Source organism: Debaryomyces fabryi (genome assembly GCF_001447935.2).
Source record: "Debaryomyces fabryi strain CBS 789 chromosome Unknown contig00167, whole genome shotgun sequence".
Classification (NCBI taxonomy): Eukaryota; Fungi; Ascomycota; class Pichiomycetes; order Serinales; family Debaryomycetaceae; genus Debaryomyces; species Debaryomyces fabryi.
The window spans coordinates 1-20,953 of record NW_015385593.1 but is presented as its reverse complement, the minus strand read 5'-3'; the positions used below and the strand labels follow the sequence as shown (position 1 = coordinate 20,953).

Below are 20,953 nucleotides of genomic sequence, written 5' to 3'. Positions count from 1 at the left end.
AACCTTGCGACTACACCCTATTAATGTTGGAAATATAACACCTCTAATACCTACAAAACTTCCTATTAATAATGGCATCTATTCTATCTATGTAATGGAGATGAAAAGATATATTTACGCAACACGTTCAGCACCACTTAACTTAACAGCAGCACCGTATTTTTGCAATTTGGTTAACAAGTTATCACCTTGCTTGATTAACAAGTGATATTGATTGTTTTTGTTATCGGGTCTGTTTGTTTCGATGATTCCGTTGACCTTATCGATGGTACAATTCAACTTTTTATTTGGGATGAATTTGCATAAATCTTGATCCAAGAATTCCTCGCTGATGTTGAAATTACGTGCCATAGATTTCAAAGATAAGGATTTGTAACTTTCCAATAATTGACCATATGCTTTGCATCTCATTTCACGTAAGATATAATTGGCATGCTGGTTCAAATACTTGCACGAAAGCAATAACTTATCGTACGATTCGAGTAAATATTGGAAAAAGCAGTCATATTGACATGTGTATAAAGAATTGGTAAGATTGATGAGTGGCTCCAATTCTGGTGCAGATGAATAGATAGATAAGATTTCAGGAGAGTCGATTATCTTCGATTTCAAGTCGCCTCTGTCTAATGCTACAGCACCTGATACAACCGCATAAAGCGCAAGTTGCTCGTAACTGCAGATTTCGGTCGATGTGAAGGTGGCTAACGAATCGTTCAATAATTTAGAAGCCTCAGCAAAGTCTCTGGTAGCCATCAAAAAGATACCACGGTACGTCTTATAACGGTTACGACGTTCCCAGTCACCACCCTTATCTATATGGGTTTTGACTTGGTCCAAATACTTGGATACCAACCCATAGTCACTGTAAAAAAATTCAATTCTTGCTAATGACAATAAAATGTCAATTTTCGATCCGGTTCCCTGGGGCAATTCCAACGCCTTTTTATAAGCAGTCACTGCATTCTGTCTATCACATATTTTGGTATAATATTCCGCAAGGTTGACGTTACAAGTCAATGCATCGAGCTCTGTTTCCTCTTCTCCTTCTGCTTCCTTGATCTTCAGGGTTAATTGTGCAATCTCCTCTTCATTTTTTTCAACCATTGATTTATATACGGATTCATCAAATGGAAAGTCACTGTATTCACCTTGTAAGTACTTATAGTACGGAGCTAAATTTTCTTCTTTGATCGATTCAATCAATTCATTCATGATTTCCTTTCGGTGGCGAGCATCGATGTTCGTGCTCAAAAGAAATTGCTTTTCTGATAACTTGTGATCAGGGATATTAGGAACATCTGATTCAAAATACTCCATTTTGTATATTAATTAACTAAATTGTTTATAGATTCAACGTGATGGTTGTATATCTATTGTAATGCTTGTTTTCCATAGTGAAGGCGAATATTTGATGATATTCTGATTGAGTGCTAACCTGTAAACACCTCGGGATCGGTTCATATGCTATTTACAGGTTATGATTTATGAAAAATATGTGGGGACGAAGGACAGAATTACAAAAGGCCAATGGTAGGAGGTATTCTATACAACAATTGAGTTATATAAGGAACAAGTAATAATGTCAGTTAAGGACGATATTCCAGCTATATTTTTGGACAAGTTGTCCCCCAGAGGGTTAGAAACGATCCAAAGATGTAAGGACTTTGTGGATGATTATTGTCTTCCAGGGGATAAGTTGCACGCTCAACAGATGTCTAATGACCCAGCTACGAGATGGAAGGTTATTCCGGAGATTACGGAGAAACTTAAGAAGAAGGCTAGGGAATTGGGTCTTTGGAACATGTTCTTGTCTAAACATTATCCCGAGGGTCCTGGCTTTACGAATTTAGAGTATGGGTTGATGGCACAATACTTGGGACGATCATTTGTCGCCCCAGAGGCCACTAATACTAATGCGCCAGACACGGGGAATATGGAGTTGTTTGCAAGATATGGAACACCATATCAGAAGGAAAAATGGTTGAAGAGGTTGTTAGATGGGGAAATTAGATCAGCATTCTTGATGACAGAAAAAGGGACATCTTCATCGAATGCGTTGAATATTTCTTGCACGGCCAAGTTGAATTCAAATGGTAATTACGTTATCAACGGTGTAAAGTGGTTTGCTTCTGGCGCAGGTGACCCTAGAACAGCTGTGTGGTTAGTGATGTGTAAAACTAGCGATAGCACTAAAGATTTGTACCACAATCATTCTGTGTTGGTATTGGATGCTAAAAAGGCAATTGATTCAGGCAAGGCCAATGTGATTCGTCCATTGACGGTATTTGGATACGATGATGCACCTCATGGTCACTGTGAAATTGAATTCAATGACTATGAAATTCCAAAGGAGGACATGAAAAACATCTTGCTTGCGTCTGAAGGTAAAGGATTTGAATTAATACAATCACGTTTAGGTCCTGGTAGAATTCACCATTGTATGAGATTAATTGGGGTTGGGGAGTATGCATTACTTGCAGTTGCCCATAGAGCTAATAACAGGATGATTTTTGGAAAACCAATGAACCAAAGAGAAACATTTATTACTGCTTATGCTCAACACAAGATTGATATACAAAAATGCAGACTTTTGATTTTGAATGCTGCCCATAAGATTGACATTCTGAATCCAAAGAATGCTCAACAAGAAATCGCGATGGCTAAAATTGAAACACCAAGAACTATTTTGAAAATCTTGGACTGGGGCATTCAAATGTTTGGTGCTGAAGGGGTATCACAGGATACTGAATTGGCCAGATTATACGCAATTTCAAGAACATTGAGAATTGCTGATGGTCCTGATGAAGCCCATTTAAACCAATTAGCAAGACAGGAGGCCAAGAAGTTTAAATTTGCAGATGAATTTTTTGCCAAATTTGATCAAAACTATAAGAATTTGTCGAAGTTATAAACATTTTAAACTCTATATATATGCCATTACATTAAAATCATATCGGTCTCTTGTCTTATTTATTACGTGAAGAGAAGAAATGCATGAGTGCCAAAAAAAAAAAGCAAAACCAAAATGTAGACGTTTAAACTTAAGTATATCTAGTGAATTAAATAAGGTGAAGAAAAGAAGGAGTTATACAAGTCATACAATGCAAGAAGTGAAATTATTAATACAAATCAGATTTGACAAAATCATTAATAAGTCCCTTTGACAATAATTTCTTAGTTTTGAGCTTTTCTTGTTTCACCTTATTCTGGTGACGAATTTTTAACTCTTTTTCAGCTTCTTCGAATGAAACTTGCTGTAATTCTTCCAAGTGATCATCTTCTCTGTCAATGTCCAATTCTCCCATCATAACAACATTTTCACCTCTCACCATGAAGACACCCCTGTACGCTTCACCAAACTTCTTTGGACGGGAATCTTCGGTCTCATTGTCTGAATCCAAGTAGATTCTCTCTATGGTATCTTGTAGCACTAAATTAGCAAACTGATCAAATGTTCTTAAAATTCCGAACAAATTTCTTCCGTCTCTCAATAAAACAAATATTTTTCTATCAACCGACCCAACAATAGCTGCTGCAGTGGTAAATGCGTATGATTCAAGATACAAATCTTCAACGTTTGGTGCCAATGGATCCGCTTGTTGCTGTGATTGTTGAGGTGGTATTGGCGAGTTAGACATAACGGTAAATTTATTTATATTTCAAATGTATGTAAATAATATATTCAATCGCCAATGGCTGTTGGTTTATAAGTACTTTGATTCAATATTCACAATATTAATTAGCCTTATTAGAGGAGTTCCTTCTAAAGGTTCAGTCAGCGTTGTTCAAATTTTCGTTGTAGTTTTTGATGATAATCACACGACCTTATCTAATTACTGCAAATGATGTTGAATCGAGGTTATTACACTTATGGGCATTCAATAGGACTTGTTACGGATAGATTTTCATATGATAAATAGGGGAGCTTGATAAATTTGTTACAGTTAAGAAATGTGTGTTTTGAAATGGATTTTATAGAATGACATATGGTGTTTCTACATGGGTCATATAAAGAAAACAGACCCTTGTATCTTCAGAAAAACGTTCAAGAACCTTAAAACTCTACATTTCTACTAGTTGAACATACTTTCGACTAGAATAACTCTATTTTACACTAACTTCTTCTGGTAGTTGGAAATGATATTGATAATTATGTGCAGGACTCCATCTTGATGATGTGAAAAATTATTTATTATGGATGTAAAATATGGTAGCTGATACCCACTTAGAGACAATAGTAGAATAGTCATGTCATTTTTTGAGTATAAAGATATAATAGAGGAAGGAGACTTAGTTTTGGCATTCCTTGGCAGAAATAATATCAAGCCTATTACCGTAACAAAGGGATCACAGTTGAATACCAGATATGGTAATTTCGAGCATGATAGAATGATTGGGATGAAGTATGGTGAACAGATGCCTGGTGCTAGAGGAGTTGGGTTCATCCACTTGTTATACCCTACTCCAGAACTTTGGACTGTTTCTTTACCGCATAGAACTCAAATTGTGTATACAACAGATTCGTCCTATATTATACAGAGATTGAATGTTACTAGTGGAAGTAGAATCATTGAGGCAGGAACAGGGTCAGGATCCTTTTCTCATTCATTTGCCAGAACAGTTGGGCTAGAGGGAAGATTATTCACATATGAGTTTCATGAACCACGTTACATAGAGGCCAGAAAAGAGCTCGAAGACCATGGATTGTTAGCCAATACGATTATCACACATCGAGATGTCTGCAACGATGGATTTGAAATCCAAAACATACCAGAAGACTTCCAGAAAAATGGCGGAATCTGTGGTGATGTGGTATTCCTTGATTTACCATCTCCTTGGACCGCCATTCCTAATTTGAAAAATGTAATTTCCCACGAGAGCCGTGTGGGCATCTGTTGTTTCTCCCCATGTATCGAACAAGTCGAGAAAACTGTCAAAGCATTGGAAGCCGAAGGTTGGACCAATATCGAAATGGTAGAAGTTGCAGGTAGAAGATGGGAGGCCAGAAAAGATATGGTAAAGGACGTCAAGGACGTAGTTAAGAGATTGAAGGATATACAAACTAGAAAACACCAGGGCATTGAACATAGAAAAAACAGTAAAAACCACAATGTGGGCGATAAAAGAGACATCAAAGATGTGGAAACAGCTGATGACTCCACCCCCGAACCAACCAAATTCCAAAACTTGGGAAAAGGCTTTAACCCATTTGGAAAGGGTTTGCGTGTTAGAGAAGGAGATGAACAATTCCAATGGAGAAATGTCACCAAGATTGAGACTGAAATCAAGAGCCATACTTCATATTTGACCTTTGCCTATATGAATCCTAATGTAAGATTGAACAACTCTGTATAATAGTCCCTATATGTACCTAATAGATAATAGTAATACTATATATCGAGTAGTGCGCATACCACAAATTATGGTAACTCCTTTTGTCATTACGTACCCTGATATCGTAGATCCTACTCTTATGTCAATTACTTCTAATTTGATTTAGATTGATACAAAGACTATACGATAGAAGACTACAAAGATGAATGGACAACCAATTGGTATGTGTGACCTCAATGTTTGATTAATTTACATTAAAAAGCATAATTTACTAACAATATGAAAAATAGTTCTTGACCAGGGTACAGGTTTCGTAAAGATCGGTAGGGCAGGAACTAACTTCCCAGACCACACATTTCCATCTATAGTTGGTAGGCCAATATTGAGAGCCGAAGAAAGGAATATATTGGTTCCTGACAATATAGAAATTAAAGATATTATGTGCGGGTCAGAAGCTAGTGAAGTGAGATCATTGTTACAAATTAGCTATCCTATGGAGAATGGGATCATTAAGAACTGGGAAGATATGGAACACTTGTGGGATTATGCATTTTACGAAAGAATGAAGTTACCTACACAAGGAGAAAAGATCTTGTTAACCGAACCACCAATGAATCCGTTGAAGAATAGAGAAACAATGTGTGACGTTATGTTTGAAAAATATCAATTTGGAGGCGTTTATGTAGCAATCCAGGCAGTGTTAGCTTTATATGCTCAAGGTTTGAGTTCTGGTGTAGTTGTCGATTCTGGTGATGGGGTCACTCATATTGTTCCAGTGTACGAATCGGTTGTTTTGAACCATTTGACCAAGAGATTAGATGTCGCCGGTAGGGACGTCACCAGAAACTTGATTAACTTATTGTTACGTCGTGGTTATGCATTCAACAGAACAGCCGATTTTGAAACTGTTCGTCAAATCAAAGAAAAGTTGTGCTACGTTTCTTATGACTTAGATCTTGATTCAAAGCTTGCACGTGAAACTACTACGTTGGTCGAATCATATGAATTGCCTGATGGTAGAGTTATTAAGGTTGGATCCGAAAGATTTGAAGCGCCAGAGTGTTTATTCCAACCAAATTTAGTTGACGTTGAACAACCCGGTGTTGGTGAAACATTATTCAATACTATTCAATCAGCAGATGTTGACGTTAGAACATCTCTTTTTAAGGCCATCGTTTTGTCTGGTGGTTCTTCTATGTATCCTGGTTTACCATCACGTTTAGAAAAAGAATTGAAGCAATTATGGTTGACTAAGGTATTGCATGGTGATGCCACAAGATTAGATAAATTCAAGGTCAGAATTGAGGACCCACCAAGGAGAAGACATATGGTATTTATCGGTGGTGCAGTTTTAGCTAATATTATGGCAGATAAAGAACATATGTGGATCACGAAACAAGAATGGGAAGAACAAGGAACTCGCGTGTTGGAAAAATTAGGACCTCGTTAATTATTGTTGCTTATTTTCTTGTATATTACTATTACTCTAAATATGAAACTTTTCCCTCTTCTTCCCACTACAAAAAGAATAGACCAGATTTCTCCTTTTTTACAATATTATTAGTTGAAAGTTTCTTTATTATTAAATAGTCAACTGACCAATAAAAGATGCTATATAAATTTATACATTGTAATAGTAAAAGTACATTATTAAAGTTAACCGAAATTCAAATCTTCAATTTGTTTCAAAACGGTATCGACCAAGCGATCGTAGACGTCTGCCGTAATCAAGCCGTTGCCATTAACACGATTATTATGGCCAAAATTAACAGCCAGATGAACTAAGTCCCTAACGAAAGTTTCACTTACAATCTTAGGATTCAAAAAATCACTATTTAAACACTGTTCTACAGTCCATCTTTCATTGGGATTTCTAGTTAGGCACTTTTGCATCAATTCAATTGCACTTTGGGGAACCTTTATATTACCTATGCCTTTACCTGGATATTGTATTTTTACTTGGGGATTCATGATTGCCATCACTCTTTGATTACCGGAGTATCCACCATATGGGGGTTTGCCATAAATCATTTGATATATTATACAGCCACACGACCAAACATCTGACGGCTTTCCTACTTTCCATGTATTTCTTTGCAGTCCATAAGATTGTTGCTGATTATTATTGTTATTTGGTACAGGTAAACCTGGAAAGGCTTGGCTAACTTCAACTAATGCCTCAGGTGCCATATAGTTCGGTGTACCAATTTGTGATTCACGGTAAATATTTGCTGTGTGATCAGGTACAGCATTCGCTATTCCAAAATCAATAATCTTCAAGATACCTCTAATAAATAAGAAATTAGCAGGTTTAAGGTCACTATGAACTATTCCTGCTCTATGCACCGCTTGAACACATTTTAAAATCTCGATTGAATGATATTTGACAAAATTAATATCCAAAACATTATTCATGCTTAGCTTATTCTGAAAGACATGTGCTAAATCAATATCACCACATTCCATCACTAAATAGATAGAACCCTCACCGATAGCATGATCAACTAATTTGACCACTCTATCCGCATCCTTCAATTTCAACAACAAATCAATCTCTCCTTTAAATCCCTGTACACATAGGTCATCAAATTGATCAAACGTCACCTTTTTAATAGCAAATAGCTTATTGTTGGACAAAGACTTGACTTTATAAACCTTCGACGATCCTCCTCTACCCAATAACTCTAATTTTTCATATTGATTTCCATTTATACTAATACATTTCTTCCTTTTGTGATCATCTGAACTACTAGGGGGAGTCATTTGTGATTGCTGTACAATTGGTTTGGGCAATTTAGGTTTTCTGAAATCTGCCTCATCTGTTGCAATTCTGTTAAGATGATTCGGAGACACATTATTGAACGGTTGTCTTGGTTGTTCATTCTTTATAGATATATTAGATTCCTTCGAAGTTGAGTTTATATTTTCTTTATTTCCTTCTTCATTTGTATCTGCCAAATACGAAGAAATAAACCCCTTTCTATCCAGGTTATCGTTTTCTTCATGCCTCGAATTATTTAACTCACTTATTTCCATTTCAATATCTTGAATACTTTTGGATTTGGATAACTGGCTCTCTATTTCGTTTATCTTTTTCTGTTCATCAATTCGTCTACGCAATTCAGATTCTTTTTGCTTCGAGATAATATCATCACCTGGAGATTCAGATTTCATTTTTTTTAATGTTTTGAAAAATACTGATTCTGTATTCTTCTCTCTTAAGTTATCGATGCGATTAGGTTTTGGGGAAAAGTCTGTCGTGAATAAGGGTGGAGGTGTTGATAATGCATTATTATTAATCTTGTTATTATTACTGGTAGTATTAGTGTTATTATTATTATCATTATTGTCATCATTAGTAGTAGAAAGAGCTTTGTCATGCGAGAATTGTAATTTATTAGGTTCATTAGTAGATATACCGTCATATTCAGCTTGCATATTTCTTTCTTCACTTAATTTCAAGGCTCTTTTAGGTGGTCCTAATATCCTTCCAAATCTTCTCGTTCCTCTCATTCTCTTTAGAGTATGAACTTGTGAAACATTTGACTTTGTTTGGGACGACGAGCTTGGAGGAGCATTTTCATTAAATGTAGTAGAAGGTGTATGATTGGATGAATTTCTCGACGTAGATTCATGTGGAGATATATCCATTAAATCATCATTATATTCTGAAGTTGTATTATGTGTATGTGAACTGAAGTTATTTGTTGACAAATTAAATGAGTTGTGGGCTGAAGCATTGTTTTGATTCTGATTGTGCGAATTAGCGGTTGTGATGCTATGACTAATATTATAGCTTTTATTATCGTTTGGAATGCTGGTGGGTATGATTGAATTATTGCCGTGACTAGAATATGGCGTGCTTGGTTTCTCTATAGGGTTGATTGGTTCCGCTTCTCTGAAATGAACTGATAATTTGTTTTTCAAGTTATTCTTCGATCGACTATTGGGAAAGTCAAATTCATAGATCCCTGTTATTTGTGAAGGCAGCTGTTTTGTTCTTTCATTTAATAATGCTATGCTATATGAACTTAAAGCAGGTGGTAAAAATGTGTTATCATCATCTTGTGCGTCCATAAAACGTTTCTTACCGTTAGACAGCTTAGGTATGTTACTGGACGGCGTTATATCATTAAGTGGCATTATATTTCAATATGTGAATATGACATAGGTGATATAATTTGTGTATATTTGAGCGATTGATGATGATAAGAAAGGATAGACTCTGAACTTAGACAGCCTCCTTAATACTTCAAAATTTCTTCGATTGACTGTTGAATTGAGTTAGACTATAAGTGCAAGTCTTAGATGAATTATTGTCTATGTATATGTTATATACAATGCTTAGTGATGTTAATCTTTAACTATCCAAATGTAAACAAAGGAGAATTTCAAAAACCACAGAACACGTTTTTGTGTAACAAAGAAAAAAAGGAATCCAAAAAAAGAAATGCTCCACGGCAGGTTCGAACTGTCGACCTTCAGATGACACAGTTAATTAACTATGAGACTGACGCTCTGCCAACTGAGCTAGTGAAGCCACTTCTAAATGTCAAAATGATTCTTAGCTCCTATTAGTGCTTGTTGATAACTTCTCTTCTAAGAAATTCGTGCTTCCTAAGTTTGTATATATTTACTGTTAGAAACTGATTGCAAATTTATAAACGTGTATGCAACACTCTATATAATTTATAAAAGTATAGAAGCAAAAATGAACGTGGATTAGCTAGAACCCACCAGTCATGTTTCTAATTTTATCAACTTCCTCCTGTAATGCTTTTAAATCGTCTAATATATTGGCCGTGCTATCATTATTGGAGTTATTCGCATATACTCCCGAAACGTCGTTTTCTTGCACCTGACCATTTAAAGACACCTTGGGTGGTAGTGGGGGTGGAGACGAACTGGATATCATATTGTTTGCACCTGTCGATGTGTTTCGTTTCCTTGATGGAGGAGGTGGAGGAGGCACCGGCCTTTTGCTATTAGTTCCGTTCATTGCGTTGTTTGATAAGGGTGATCTTGGGGGAACAGGTGGGAGTGGCGCGGAGTGGTTGTTCAGAGTGCCTAGGTGGTTCGTAGTATAGTTCAGATCATAATTGGTAGACAGCTGAAATGCAGGGGAGCTATTTCTCGGTGTAGGGGAAGATGCTGATCTGGATCTTCTGTTGTTAGGGACAGGAGGAGGTGGTAAAGATCGGTTATTGTATGATCCACCAAACTTTGACGGCGATCCGTTATCTGAAACTCGCGAGTTTTGGAGGGTATTCGATAATGTATTACCCGTCATTTGGTTGGTGAATGATTGTAAAGATATCTTAGGAGTTGATTCAGTATCTGAACTGTTTGGAGCAAATAATTTGGCCATATCACTTGGGTCTGAAACATGCGGCATTGATGAAGTATTTTCATCATTTCTATTATCAATAGAGCTCCTATTATACATTTGAGATATTTGGGCAGGACCAGTCATATTGGGTTTTAGGTATGCTTGTTGCTGTTGATTTTGCTGCTCTGGTTGTGGAGATGGACTGAAATATCTAGCCATCTGGGCAGGTCCAGTCATATTGGGTTTCAAATAATCTTGTTGTTGTTGTTGTTGCTGTTGGTCAGGCTGAGGAGAAGGGCTGAAAAATCTTGCCATCTGTGCTGGCCCTGTATTATTGGGTGCTAATAAGTTATCTTGACTGTAGCCATCGTGGAAATGAATATTCGCAGGAACACCATCTATTGATGCAGTATCGACAGAATGTAAATTCTGGAAATGGTTTATTTGAGATTCCATGTCTTTTAAAATTTCCCGCTCCTCTTCATCGTTTTGATGAGTGGGTTGCTGTGCCGATTGTGACTGATTGATCTTGCCCAATAACTGATCCATTGGCAAAGAATAATCAATCTGTTGAGGTTGAGGAGAGGGAATGGGGGAATTTAAAACCACTGAATCATGGATATCAGTTACTATTTGGTCAGAGAATTTAACTTTCTTTGATTTTTTCTTTTTATGATTGACCTCACCTGGCCTCTCACCTGTTAGCATGAACTGGGTAAAGCTATCCAAATCTAACGGCTTGCCTTCATCTTTTTCTTCGGCTCGTAAAGAATCGTTATCATTATCGTTATTGCTACTTTCGTCGTCGTCGTCACTTTGTCTTTTCTTACTCAAAATTGATGGGGGTGTAGGAACTGAAGTTTGCACTTTGATTAACCTCCGACTAGGTTCTAAGCCATTCAAAGCATGCGAAATCAATCTTAGTAATGCAAAAAATTCTCCAATGTTTATAGAATGTAATATCTTATTGAATATTTTTCGTAATTTGTCCTTTATCGAATCTGAAATTTTAAAGTTGTGTAGAAAACTGTAAACATCATTCATTGAAACTGTTCTTGAATTTGTTCGAGCTAGTATATCACTATACCATCTCATATACGTCTTGGACTCTTCCAACGTTAAGTCTTGAGCAGTTAATGATAGTGGTATACTAGCTTCATCGTCGTCATAATTCCCCATGTTGCTCTGATTATTAGGGTACGATGGTGACGAATAAGGCAACTGATCCGCCAGAGCATTGGAATACTTGTATGAATTAGCAGTACTAGATCTATCAAAGGGACCACTATTATTTTTAAAATTAAGATCACTGTTGCTGTTGAACCCAAAAGACACGGGCGGTGCCGGAGAGTTCGACTCACTGTTACTTGGTTTTATATTTAACCAATCAAAACCGGAACCATTCATAATATTCAATTTTTACTATTAAGCAAAAAACCTATGGAATTAGACGACTGATTGTAGGTTTTTATGGTAGTAATCTCGTAGATAATATAGTATAATTGTCAATAATAGATTAATTTTAACAACTATCAAATATGTGCGCACGTAAAATTATATGGGAGAATGCTTACTTAAATGATACAGATTAAGCTTGGACAGTATGAACATAAATTTGAAAAGAAAGGGATCAGCTAATAAACCAGTCTTGAAGAAACCACGAGCAAATGGGTTTGGGTTTAATAGTGGCCAAAATGGGAGTAGTGAGTCTGAATCTGAAGAAATGACCTTTGAGAAGTCCATTCAAACCAAATCGCAGAAGATAGCGAAACAATTGTCTGAAGATAAACAGACAGACATAGTTGACATAATATCAGAGATAGAAGAACCTGATCTGAAAAATAAACCGAGACCAAAAGTTGAAGGGCTGAAATATATCAATAGATTATTAGAATCGAAAAAGCAACGAGCAAAAGATCGCATACTATCAAGACAAGAGTATACAAACAAGCAGATAGAAGAAAATAAAGATGCAATAGTATTCGAAAGCGAGGATTATAAGAAACAGAAGGAAGAAGTTTTGAAAATGAAGGAAGAAGAGCTTGTTGAGGATGAGGAGCCAAATAATGCACAATTTTATTCGAAACTTTTGCAATTTAGAGAAAGACGAAGCGATGCAAATGATATTCCCCAAGGTACAATACAGAGCCAAGAAGATAACCGTGGAGAGACGAGTGAACTTCCTGGAAAGAATAAAACAAGTGAACCTAAGGTAACTACGCGTAACACTGGATTTAGTATGCATGTATTGAACTATAAATCAAACGAAAAGGACGAACAAAATCAGTTAATAGGTAAGTTGAAAAATTTAATCAAGAGCAGAGTTACCTCAGATGATATTCGTGAATATAAAAAGCGATATTGGAATAGATATGACAATTGAATTACCATAAATAAATGAACGACACACATAAAATGATGAAAAAATAAGTAGGTAGAACTATAACGTAAAACTACAATTGTAAAACTATAACTAATGCACTGATGAATTAAAACTAATCTTCTCTCATTGCTTCTTGCAACGCTAAAGTGTCAACATGCTGTTGTCTTTGAGTACGAGGAGCAGCAAATGAACCAGTTGGGTTATTCGATGTCCAATTGGTGTCTTCTTCTAAGTTCCTGTTACTTGGAAGTTCACCAGCTCCATTGGATACATTGGAACCCGCCATTCTCTCAATTTCTTGAGCAGAAGGCATGAAAATAACTCTTGAGCCTGGAGATTTAGCCATGTTTTGCATAGCATCCAAGTATCTGATTTGCATAGCTGGTTTGGAAGCCAAGATGTCAGCAGCTTTTCTCATTAACTTGGCACTTTCAACTTCAGCCTTAGCATTGATGATCTTACCTTCACCAATTCTCTTGGCTTCAGCAGCCATAGATAACGAAGCCTGGACCTTCTCTTGTAATTGTAAGTCCTTGATCAAAATAGATTCAATGTTGACACCCCAGTCGAATGCAGTCTTGGCAATGACACCCTCGATCGATTCGGCAATTTCTTCTCTCTTTTCAACAACATCTTGCAATGCTCTGCATCCAATCACGTCTCTCAAAGTGGTCTGGGTTCTTTCCACGATAGCATTGTGTATATCCGAAATAGAGTAAATAGCTTTCTGTGGGTCAATGATGTTATAGTATACCACGGACGTGATAACCACACTCACATTATCCTTGGTGAAACAACGTTGTGCTGGAATCTCACGAATAATCACCTTGATATTCACTCTCGTCAACTTCTCTGACCAAGTATTAACGTAGGTAAGACCTGGCTCGACAGTTCTCGACAAAGCACCGAATGTTTGGACTAAACCAACTTCACCTTGTTGAACTTCCTTATATGGATTGGAACAAAGACAACAGTACGCCCCACATGCACCAAACATTGATCCAAGCCTACTAATAAACGATTGGTATCCGCTGGCCTTTGGAGTTTCATAATTTCTAGCAAAGTTTTTCATAACCATTTCTGGCTTTACACCCGGTTCATGATTGACTACTGGAGCTGGCTTTTGAAATTCAGGTTCACCCTCGTATGTATCCTGTCTCAATTGACTAGGTCCTGGGTTCTGTCTCTTATAATTATCTGGGTCAAACGATTCTGCTGAATGCATAGACATATTGGCTGGAATAATATTCTTTGTATGTATTTACTTCTAATAATAAAATTAAATATTTAAATAATTTGCGTAATTATTGTTACACCGTATTGTGTATTGAATTATATCCCATATTCCATAAGAAGGAATGGCTTGTCTATTTATACATATTTACGCACTAAGTACCACCGACCATAACCGGTGTTTTGTTATACCTTTGACGCTCGAGGCTGATAACGAACGTCCACTAATGACTCAAATATTCATATATCGCTTGCAAATGGTCTAGATAACTAATTAATCTGCCAAACCCAGTCATGATTTTATGTCGGTAAGTATACATTGCAGTAGGACCGTACATCGGAAAGATTGTAGATATGCTTTATCATGCCTCCATTTCAAAACTTGCCTACAATTTGGTCATGGGCAGACCGTACGTACTGCGTCTTGCATAGACCCTTCTGGTTGGCTTATACCGTACATACGAGATAGGTTGACTATTCTCATTTTGGTGTAAACAAAGTCATGACGACGGCTATTTAGACAATAGTACGTAATTACATAATATTTATTTTAACAATAGGACAGCCGCATTAGCTGCTGGATCGTTTCGTTAGTTCTTGGCTGAGTACGTTGAATCAGCGTTCAAGATGTGACAGTCCGATATTAGAGAAGCGACAGACAGTCATGTTACAAGATACTGGCAGGAACACATGAGACATTATTTGTGTGTAAGTGGTTGTAATAGAGATTGTGTGAACGTCACGAATACGTGGTGGGGGGATGTGAGAAGATACGGGAAGGTTGAAACAAATGCGAACGGCGAAGAGCGAAGAGCGAGGAGGGGGGATACAAAACATGCTGGCGCAATCAAAAGTCGAACGCGTGAAACTACTCCAAATTATATTGCACAGGAAGGAAGGGAAGATCATTTGCACGTGCTCTAATCAGAACTGATTTTTTCACGATACATAGAGGGTCAGAGTATATAAAACAAAGGGGAAGTAGTCTCAATTGGAGTTATTATAGGTTGAGTACGTATTAGAACATGGGTCTATTCATCTCAGAAAACAAATTAGAGAATTTAAAGCTTTATAAGTACTCGTCGGAGGATCATTCGATCATTTCGAAGTACATCTTGAAGAAATGGTGGAACTCGTTTGTGGAGATCTTTCCGCTTTCAATGGCGCCAAACGCGGTGACATTACTTGGATTAGGGTTTATTGTGTTGAACTTGTTGTGTGTGTTTTACTACGATCCTTATTTGGACGAAGCGTCGCCTAGATGGTGCTACTTCTTCTATGCGTTTGGGTTGTTTATGTACCAGACGTTCGATGGGTGTGATGGGTGCCACGCTAGAAGAACTGGTCAAAGTGGACCATTAGGAGAGTTATTTGATCACTCTGTGGATGCAATCAATACCACATTGGGTACGATTGTATTTGGATCGGTGTTCAACTTGGGATACGGTTGGTTGTTTCTCATCGCGCAGTTTGCATCTGTGTGCAATTTCTACACTTCGACCTGGGAAGAGTATCACACCCATACTTTGTACTTGTCTGAGTTCAGTGGTCCAGTAGAAGGTATTTTGATGATCTGTGCGTGCTTTATCTTGACAGGGATCTTTGGGCGTGAATTGTGGTCAATCAACTTGGTTGAACTCGACTTGAGCTCTATTGGCTACAGCGACCATTATATTCTTGATACGTCAAGTATAATTGTTGTTCTTGGATTAGGATCATTATACTTTAATATCTCATCTGCTATGGCAAACGTTAACAAGAAGTACGCCTCTGAATCCGACGGTGATTTGTCAAAAGCAAATAATGCCACCTTAGAAGCTTACAAAGGCTTAATTCCATTTTTTGGGTATTATGCCGCCATTATCTTACTTGTTGTCTTATATCCTGAAACTATCTCGCAATTTGGTTTCCCATTGGTGATTTCTATTGGTTGTTCTATTGCATTCTCAGTCGGTAGAATTATTTTGGCTCACTTGACATTGCAATCTTTCCCAATGGTACAATACCCAATGTTCATGCCAGTCATACAAATATTATTGGCTAAGATCTCGATTGATATTTATGGCTACGATTACTACAAAGTCTTAGGTGCCGTTAGTTGGTTAGGTTGTGGACTCACTCTAGGCATCCATTCGTTTTTCATCACTGAGATTATTGCTGAAATCACTTCCTATTTAGATATATATGCTTTAACTATAAAGCATAAAAGAGCCTAGAAATATTGTTATTATTTATGAGGCATTTATTTAGATTAGATCAATAGTTAGCTTGTTTTAATAAATCTACTGCATTAAATTAATATATGTTCGTACATTTAGAAGTATATAATTCATTGGATAATCCATAAATAACGAATGAATAATGAAGGAAAAAAATATGATAGAGAAATTTCAATTCTTTATATACAAGGTTTTTGAATAATCTTTGATTGATTAGGCAGTGGCAGGCTTTTCAGTGTTCTTGAAAGCTTCTTCAGAACCTGGGGCTAACACATCTTGTGCTGATTGTTGTAAAGACATTTCCTTTTCCATCTCTTGTAATTGTGTTTCGGCTAAGATGGCCAAAGATAATGGAACACCAAGTAATAAAGCAGAAGATGTTAAAGTCCACAATAAGTTACCAGATTTGTTGAAACCAGAATATAATGTGTCTTTAATAATTTCACCAGCAGAAACAATTTGAGTTCTTTGTTGTGGTGGAATAACATCTTTCAATGCAACAATTCTATCGAGAAGAGTTTCATTTTCAACATCGAAGTCGTCGTCTATGTCGGAATCTGAATCGGAAGCTTCACTATCACTGAAAGTTTCTTCTTTTGCTGCATGAGCAGCGGCTGGGCCTTGATCAAATCTGGTGGCAGACTCGTCGTCAATTTGAGTTAATTTAACCATTTTATTTTACTATTATATTATATTAATCTATTGTATTGCTCTTTCTATACTGTGTCAAGCATTTCAAAGTATCGGAAGTCGAACTTTGTCAAAACTTTTCAAAATGGTTTACACACTACCAGTACTATATATTCATGCCTATATATTTATACTGTAATACGACTGATGGATATTATTATGAATATTATTATATATACGATTCATACATCATAGCTTTCCAAATTACCATCTAATATTAGATTTGGAATATCTTCTGTAGAAATTTGGTAACCAAGACTTGCCATTTGAAGAGGGTAATTTTTGATATTGTAAAATTGCAATAATGCCCGTAAGGCAATTTCTTGATCAAAAGAGTTATTGAAATCATTCTCTAGGTCCTTTCCGCTTAGCCAGTTATCTCTTAGCGACAATCTGCAATTGAGATATACCTTGGAAATTAAGTCCATATTAATGGACTTCCATTTTCTTCCTTGATATGGGATCAACTTTTTCAATATTTTTAGAATCGGCTTATTGATGAATTTGTTATCATAATTAAGTAGGATAATTTTGAATATTTCGGTTGGTTTCAATTCATTTAGTGTGAATATTCTCTGAGTGAGATTTTTTATCAATATTTTGTTGGTGATGTTGAGCAAATTTATCAAGATGAAGCAGAAGTTTTCGTTGACCCTTTGGATAGTTATGTTACTAATATTATTAGCATCAATTTCATTCGGCAACTTCAGTATTAAACTCTTGTTTATGAATTCATATTTATAATCTTGTGGAGAAGTTTTGAGGCAGTTATTGAAAAATTCAAATCTTGGTAACTTTATTTGTGGATTCATGAGCTGATTTTGGTTTATTAAGATCTCGTACTCAGCAACATTGTCCAGTTCATCAGTTCCGTCTTTATTATTATAGAACTCTTGAAGATCGCTGTTATTAAAAGCTCTGGTCATGTATTCAAATAATACATTGAAATACTGATCGTCAAACAAAATAGATGAAAAGTAGTAATACTTCAATACATGATTGGTTTTAAACCATTTGAGTAAAAGAAAGATAATACTACTGGTAGCTTTTAACGTAATCTCTTTAATATTTAATACCTCAAGTTGCTGCATCAAGACGAAATCAATTTTGGTCTTAGATTCCCTATCGACATTTTTGCCATTATTGAAGTATGAACTCTCAGGGTTTAATTCCCACTCTGCAAAATTTAAGTTGTAATCTAGCCTATTCGACTTCATAGTTTCAATTAATATCAGTATCAAAGAATGAAATCGACTAAGATTCTTTTTATAGAAAGACTCAACTCTTAAGAGAGAATGAATCTCATCCTCTTTCTCAGGATATTTTTCAAACAATTCATCATTATAGTCAAACTCATTGAATTGATATGATTTTCCTTCGTCATATTCATTCACAAAACCTCTTTCTTGGATCATAAACTTTTGTCTTTCATTCCATAACTGTTTATTTGAATAACTCTCATATACCGAATTTTTTAAAATATCACTGGCCTCTTTTATAGCGTAAGGTACTTCTGCCTCATTGGTTTTCGGATAAATAAATGGCATACCTTGATTGGTTTGATACAGTTTACGTATCTTTTCTCCACCAGACATAAAATCAGATGGAGCTGAAGGTGGTGATGGAACTGGTGTGGCGATATGTACTGTCTGCGCAGGTAATTGGCTGAGAATTGTATGGGATTTGTTGGGTCTTGGATTTTCAAGTAAGTTTGACAACGAATTGGAGTGACTATTCATGGACATGAAATACTGATATTCATTATCTATTGATTTATTATTTTCTTCTAAAGCTTCCTTTAAGGCACTAAATTCATATACGTCCTTTTTTGGAAGCATCTTTATTTCATCATCTTTATACAATGGAAACCTATCAGTCAAATCTTCTCTGAATGTGAAATAATCTAAAGGAGAACAGGTAAGTTTATTTGTAGGGATATCCTTACCACGTTTATTCACTATTCCATGCATGTCAAACAAAAAGTCGTTCACTTTAGATATATGGGTGCTATCCCCCATCTCAATAAGAATCAATTTCCATACTATCATGAATAAGTAGCGGGCCTTATAAGTCCTATTCTGGTTCCATTTCCAGTGTTCGATAAACCTAACGAAGTCTGATATTATATCAGATTTTGCAAGAGATTTACGTAACTTTCTCCAGTTACTAATATTCTTTTCATCGAGTATCACGTTAATAATAAAATAAAATAATGTTAATGCTTTGAAGTAGCCAGATTCAGTTTCGATTGGCAAGTCTTCGTGAAAATCGTTTTTGACATCAATCTTTATTCTTTCATCAATGAAAGATTGCAACATCAGAGTCAATTTTTCAAATAGCCCTAATTCAAATAATGCTTTGCAATTGGCTTTAATTGAATGCATTTGCTCTTCCTTGTCCTTACATTCGCCATATTTTCCGAATGCGAAGTATAATATTAACCCTAATGATTTTCCATTATACAAGTCAACATCAGAGATACAACGTTCCACCATTTCTATATCACTGATATCCAAGTATTTCTTCTCGAGATCATAGTTTTCCAGATTTCGTTGCAATCCTCCTAGCAAACTGAAATCATTGAATGCAAACCATTCACTCAATTCTGTATCCAAACTCCTATAATCCCGATATTCATAAGCTAGGTGTGTTTTAGTGACTAGAAACAGGTAATTGTTAGCTATAGACCTCCCTTGAGCATCATTTTCGTTATCTACTCCATTATTTTGATTAGCTATCTGTTCTGCTCTCGCGTTCAACTTCTTTTGAAATGTTTCATCTAGCGATGTATCGTACAACTCCTTTTTCGTGGATGCATCTGGATTATCTATAAGCTGGTCTTCAAGTTGGTCAATCAGAATAAGTTCATCTTGCATAGACATACTTGGACGTAAATTGCAACCTAATTAATCACCATTTTATCAGTTTTGGTATGGGTTTAATTATTTGATATCTATGTATGAGGGATTATATACAGGATATATATTTTCTGGCTACTTGTTCCTTTTAGTATTGAAGAAATGGTTGCAACTTAGAATACCACCATACCCTCCATGATTTCATCATTTAACAGCATGATATACGAGTATATCAGTCCGACGACTTCCTTACTCCTATTGCTGTGTTCGATGTACGGGAGTTATCTAAGGTGATTCAATAAACTCACGTGATCGTATTTATGGATCAAATTTTTCAATATACTAATAGTTATAAACATGAATTTAAGCTGGGACAACTACCTCTAGCAGACAGATAGATGGATTATTTTGTTAATTAATTAAGCTAGCATTTACATCATTTTATATAACCCATTTTTGTTTTGTTTTGATTCCACATCGATTCTTATTTTGAAGTTATAATTTTAAATTTGCATTACACATGAATAATTTAGACCAAATCATAAATTTGAAAGTCAAGGTGACTACGCTATTAGACCAGTCAATTACAGGAACAATATATGCATACTCCCCCTCAAATGAACTTCTAGCATTGAAAACTAGCAGCAGTGGTAAGAATAATGCTAAACCAGAGACTTTCAGATTCATTAATACAGCATTTATTAAAACTATCCAGGTATTACCACCATTTCCTAAGAAGAATCAACACGCAAATTATAAGAACACTAAAAATGTAACAAGAGTTCCAATAAGTGAGATTGAAGCCAGTTTGAATGATTCCATCGTAAACTACAAAAATAACCTTTTAATTAACAACCCCAAGGCATCGCCAATTGCAATTAAGATATTCGAGAAGTTTTTTAAGTTA

At 36.0% G+C, this 20,953-nt stretch overlaps 12 protein-coding genes across 12 annotated transcripts; 5 read left to right on the top strand and 7 right to left on the bottom strand.

Moving 5' to 3' along the window:
- Positions 1-114: 114 nt before the first annotated feature.
- Positions 115-1,317, bottom strand: RPN7 (proteasome regulatory particle lid subunit; the record flags this gene model as incomplete). The annotated part of the gene is made up of 1 exon (XM_015613907.1): positions 115-1,317. One exon carries the CDS (start codon positions 1,315-1,317, stop codon positions 115-117), a length of 1,203 nt encoding a protein of 400 aa, XP_015465276.1.
- A 262-nt stretch (positions 1,318-1,579) lies between these two features.
- On the top strand, positions 1,580-2,911 carry AC631_05077 (uncharacterized protein; the record flags this gene model as incomplete). Its single annotated transcript, XM_015613906.1, has 1 exon — positions 1,580-2,911. One exon carries the CDS (start codon positions 1,580-1,582, stop codon positions 2,909-2,911), a length of 1,332 nt encoding a protein of 443 aa, XP_015465275.1.
- Positions 2,912-3,119: 208 nt separating this feature from the next.
- AC631_05076 (uncharacterized protein) lies at positions 3,120-3,638 on the bottom strand (the record flags this gene model as incomplete). Its single annotated transcript, XM_015613905.1, has 1 exon — positions 3,120-3,638. The coding sequence occupies one exon, from the start codon at positions 3,636-3,638 to the stop codon at positions 3,120-3,122; it is 519 nt and encodes a 172-aa protein (XP_015465274.1).
- A 610-nt stretch (positions 3,639-4,248) lies between these two features.
- On the top strand, positions 4,249-5,355 carry AC631_05075 (tRNA 1-methyladenosine methyltransferase subunit; the record flags this gene model as incomplete). Its single annotated transcript, XM_015613904.1, has 1 exon — positions 4,249-5,355. The coding sequence occupies one exon, from the start codon at positions 4,249-4,251 to the stop codon at positions 5,353-5,355; it is 1,107 nt and encodes a 368-aa protein (XP_015465273.1).
- A 418-nt stretch (positions 5,356-5,773) lies between these two features.
- Positions 5,774-6,784, top strand: ARP2 (actin-related protein 2; the record flags this gene model as incomplete). The annotated part of the gene is made up of 1 exon (XM_015613903.1): positions 5,774-6,784. The coding sequence occupies one exon, from the start codon at positions 5,774-5,776 to the stop codon at positions 6,782-6,784; it is 1,011 nt and encodes a 336-aa protein (XP_015465272.1).
- A 206-nt stretch (positions 6,785-6,990) lies between these two features.
- MPS1 (serine/threonine/tyrosine protein kinase) lies at positions 6,991-9,477 on the bottom strand (the record flags this gene model as incomplete). Its single annotated transcript, XM_015613902.1, has 1 exon — positions 6,991-9,477. The coding sequence occupies one exon, from the start codon at positions 9,475-9,477 to the stop codon at positions 6,991-6,993; it is 2,487 nt and encodes an 828-aa protein (XP_015465271.1).
- Positions 9,478-10,060: 583 nt separating this feature from the next.
- Positions 10,061-12,070, bottom strand: AC631_05072 (uncharacterized protein; the record flags this gene model as incomplete). Its single annotated transcript, XM_015613901.1, has 1 exon — positions 10,061-12,070. The coding sequence occupies one exon, from the start codon at positions 12,068-12,070 to the stop codon at positions 10,061-10,063; it is 2,010 nt and encodes a 669-aa protein (XP_015465270.1).
- A 196-nt stretch (positions 12,071-12,266) lies between these two features.
- On the top strand, positions 12,267-13,046 carry AC631_05071 (uncharacterized protein; the record flags this gene model as incomplete). The annotated part of the gene is made up of 1 exon (XM_015613900.1): positions 12,267-13,046. One exon carries the CDS (start codon positions 12,267-12,269, stop codon positions 13,044-13,046), a length of 780 nt encoding a protein of 259 aa, XP_015465269.1.
- Positions 13,047-13,158: 112 nt separating this feature from the next.
- AC631_05070 (uncharacterized protein) lies at positions 13,159-14,277 on the bottom strand (the record flags this gene model as incomplete). The annotated part of the gene is made up of 1 exon (XM_015613899.1): positions 13,159-14,277. One exon carries the CDS (start codon positions 14,275-14,277, stop codon positions 13,159-13,161), a length of 1,119 nt encoding a protein of 372 aa, XP_015465268.1.
- A 1,027-nt stretch (positions 14,278-15,304) lies between these two features.
- AC631_05069 (bifunctional diacylglycerol cholinephosphotransferase/ethanolaminephosphotransferase) lies at positions 15,305-16,495 on the top strand (the record flags this gene model as incomplete). The annotated part of the gene is made up of 1 exon (XM_015613898.1): positions 15,305-16,495. One exon carries the CDS (start codon positions 15,305-15,307, stop codon positions 16,493-16,495), a length of 1,191 nt encoding a protein of 396 aa, XP_015465267.1.
- Positions 16,496-16,711: 216 nt separating this feature from the next.
- TOM22 (Tom22p) lies at positions 16,712-17,170 on the bottom strand (the record flags this gene model as incomplete). Its single annotated transcript, XM_015613897.1, has 1 exon — positions 16,712-17,170. One exon carries the CDS (start codon positions 17,168-17,170, stop codon positions 16,712-16,714), a length of 459 nt encoding a protein of 152 aa, XP_015465266.1.
- Positions 17,171-17,370: 200 nt separating this feature from the next.
- AC631_05067 (uncharacterized protein) lies at positions 17,371-20,070 on the bottom strand (the record flags this gene model as incomplete). Its single annotated transcript, XM_015613896.1, has 1 exon — positions 17,371-20,070. The coding sequence occupies one exon, from the start codon at positions 20,068-20,070 to the stop codon at positions 17,371-17,373; it is 2,700 nt and encodes an 899-aa protein (XP_015465265.1).
- Between the last annotated feature and the right edge of the window lie 883 nt (positions 20,071-20,953).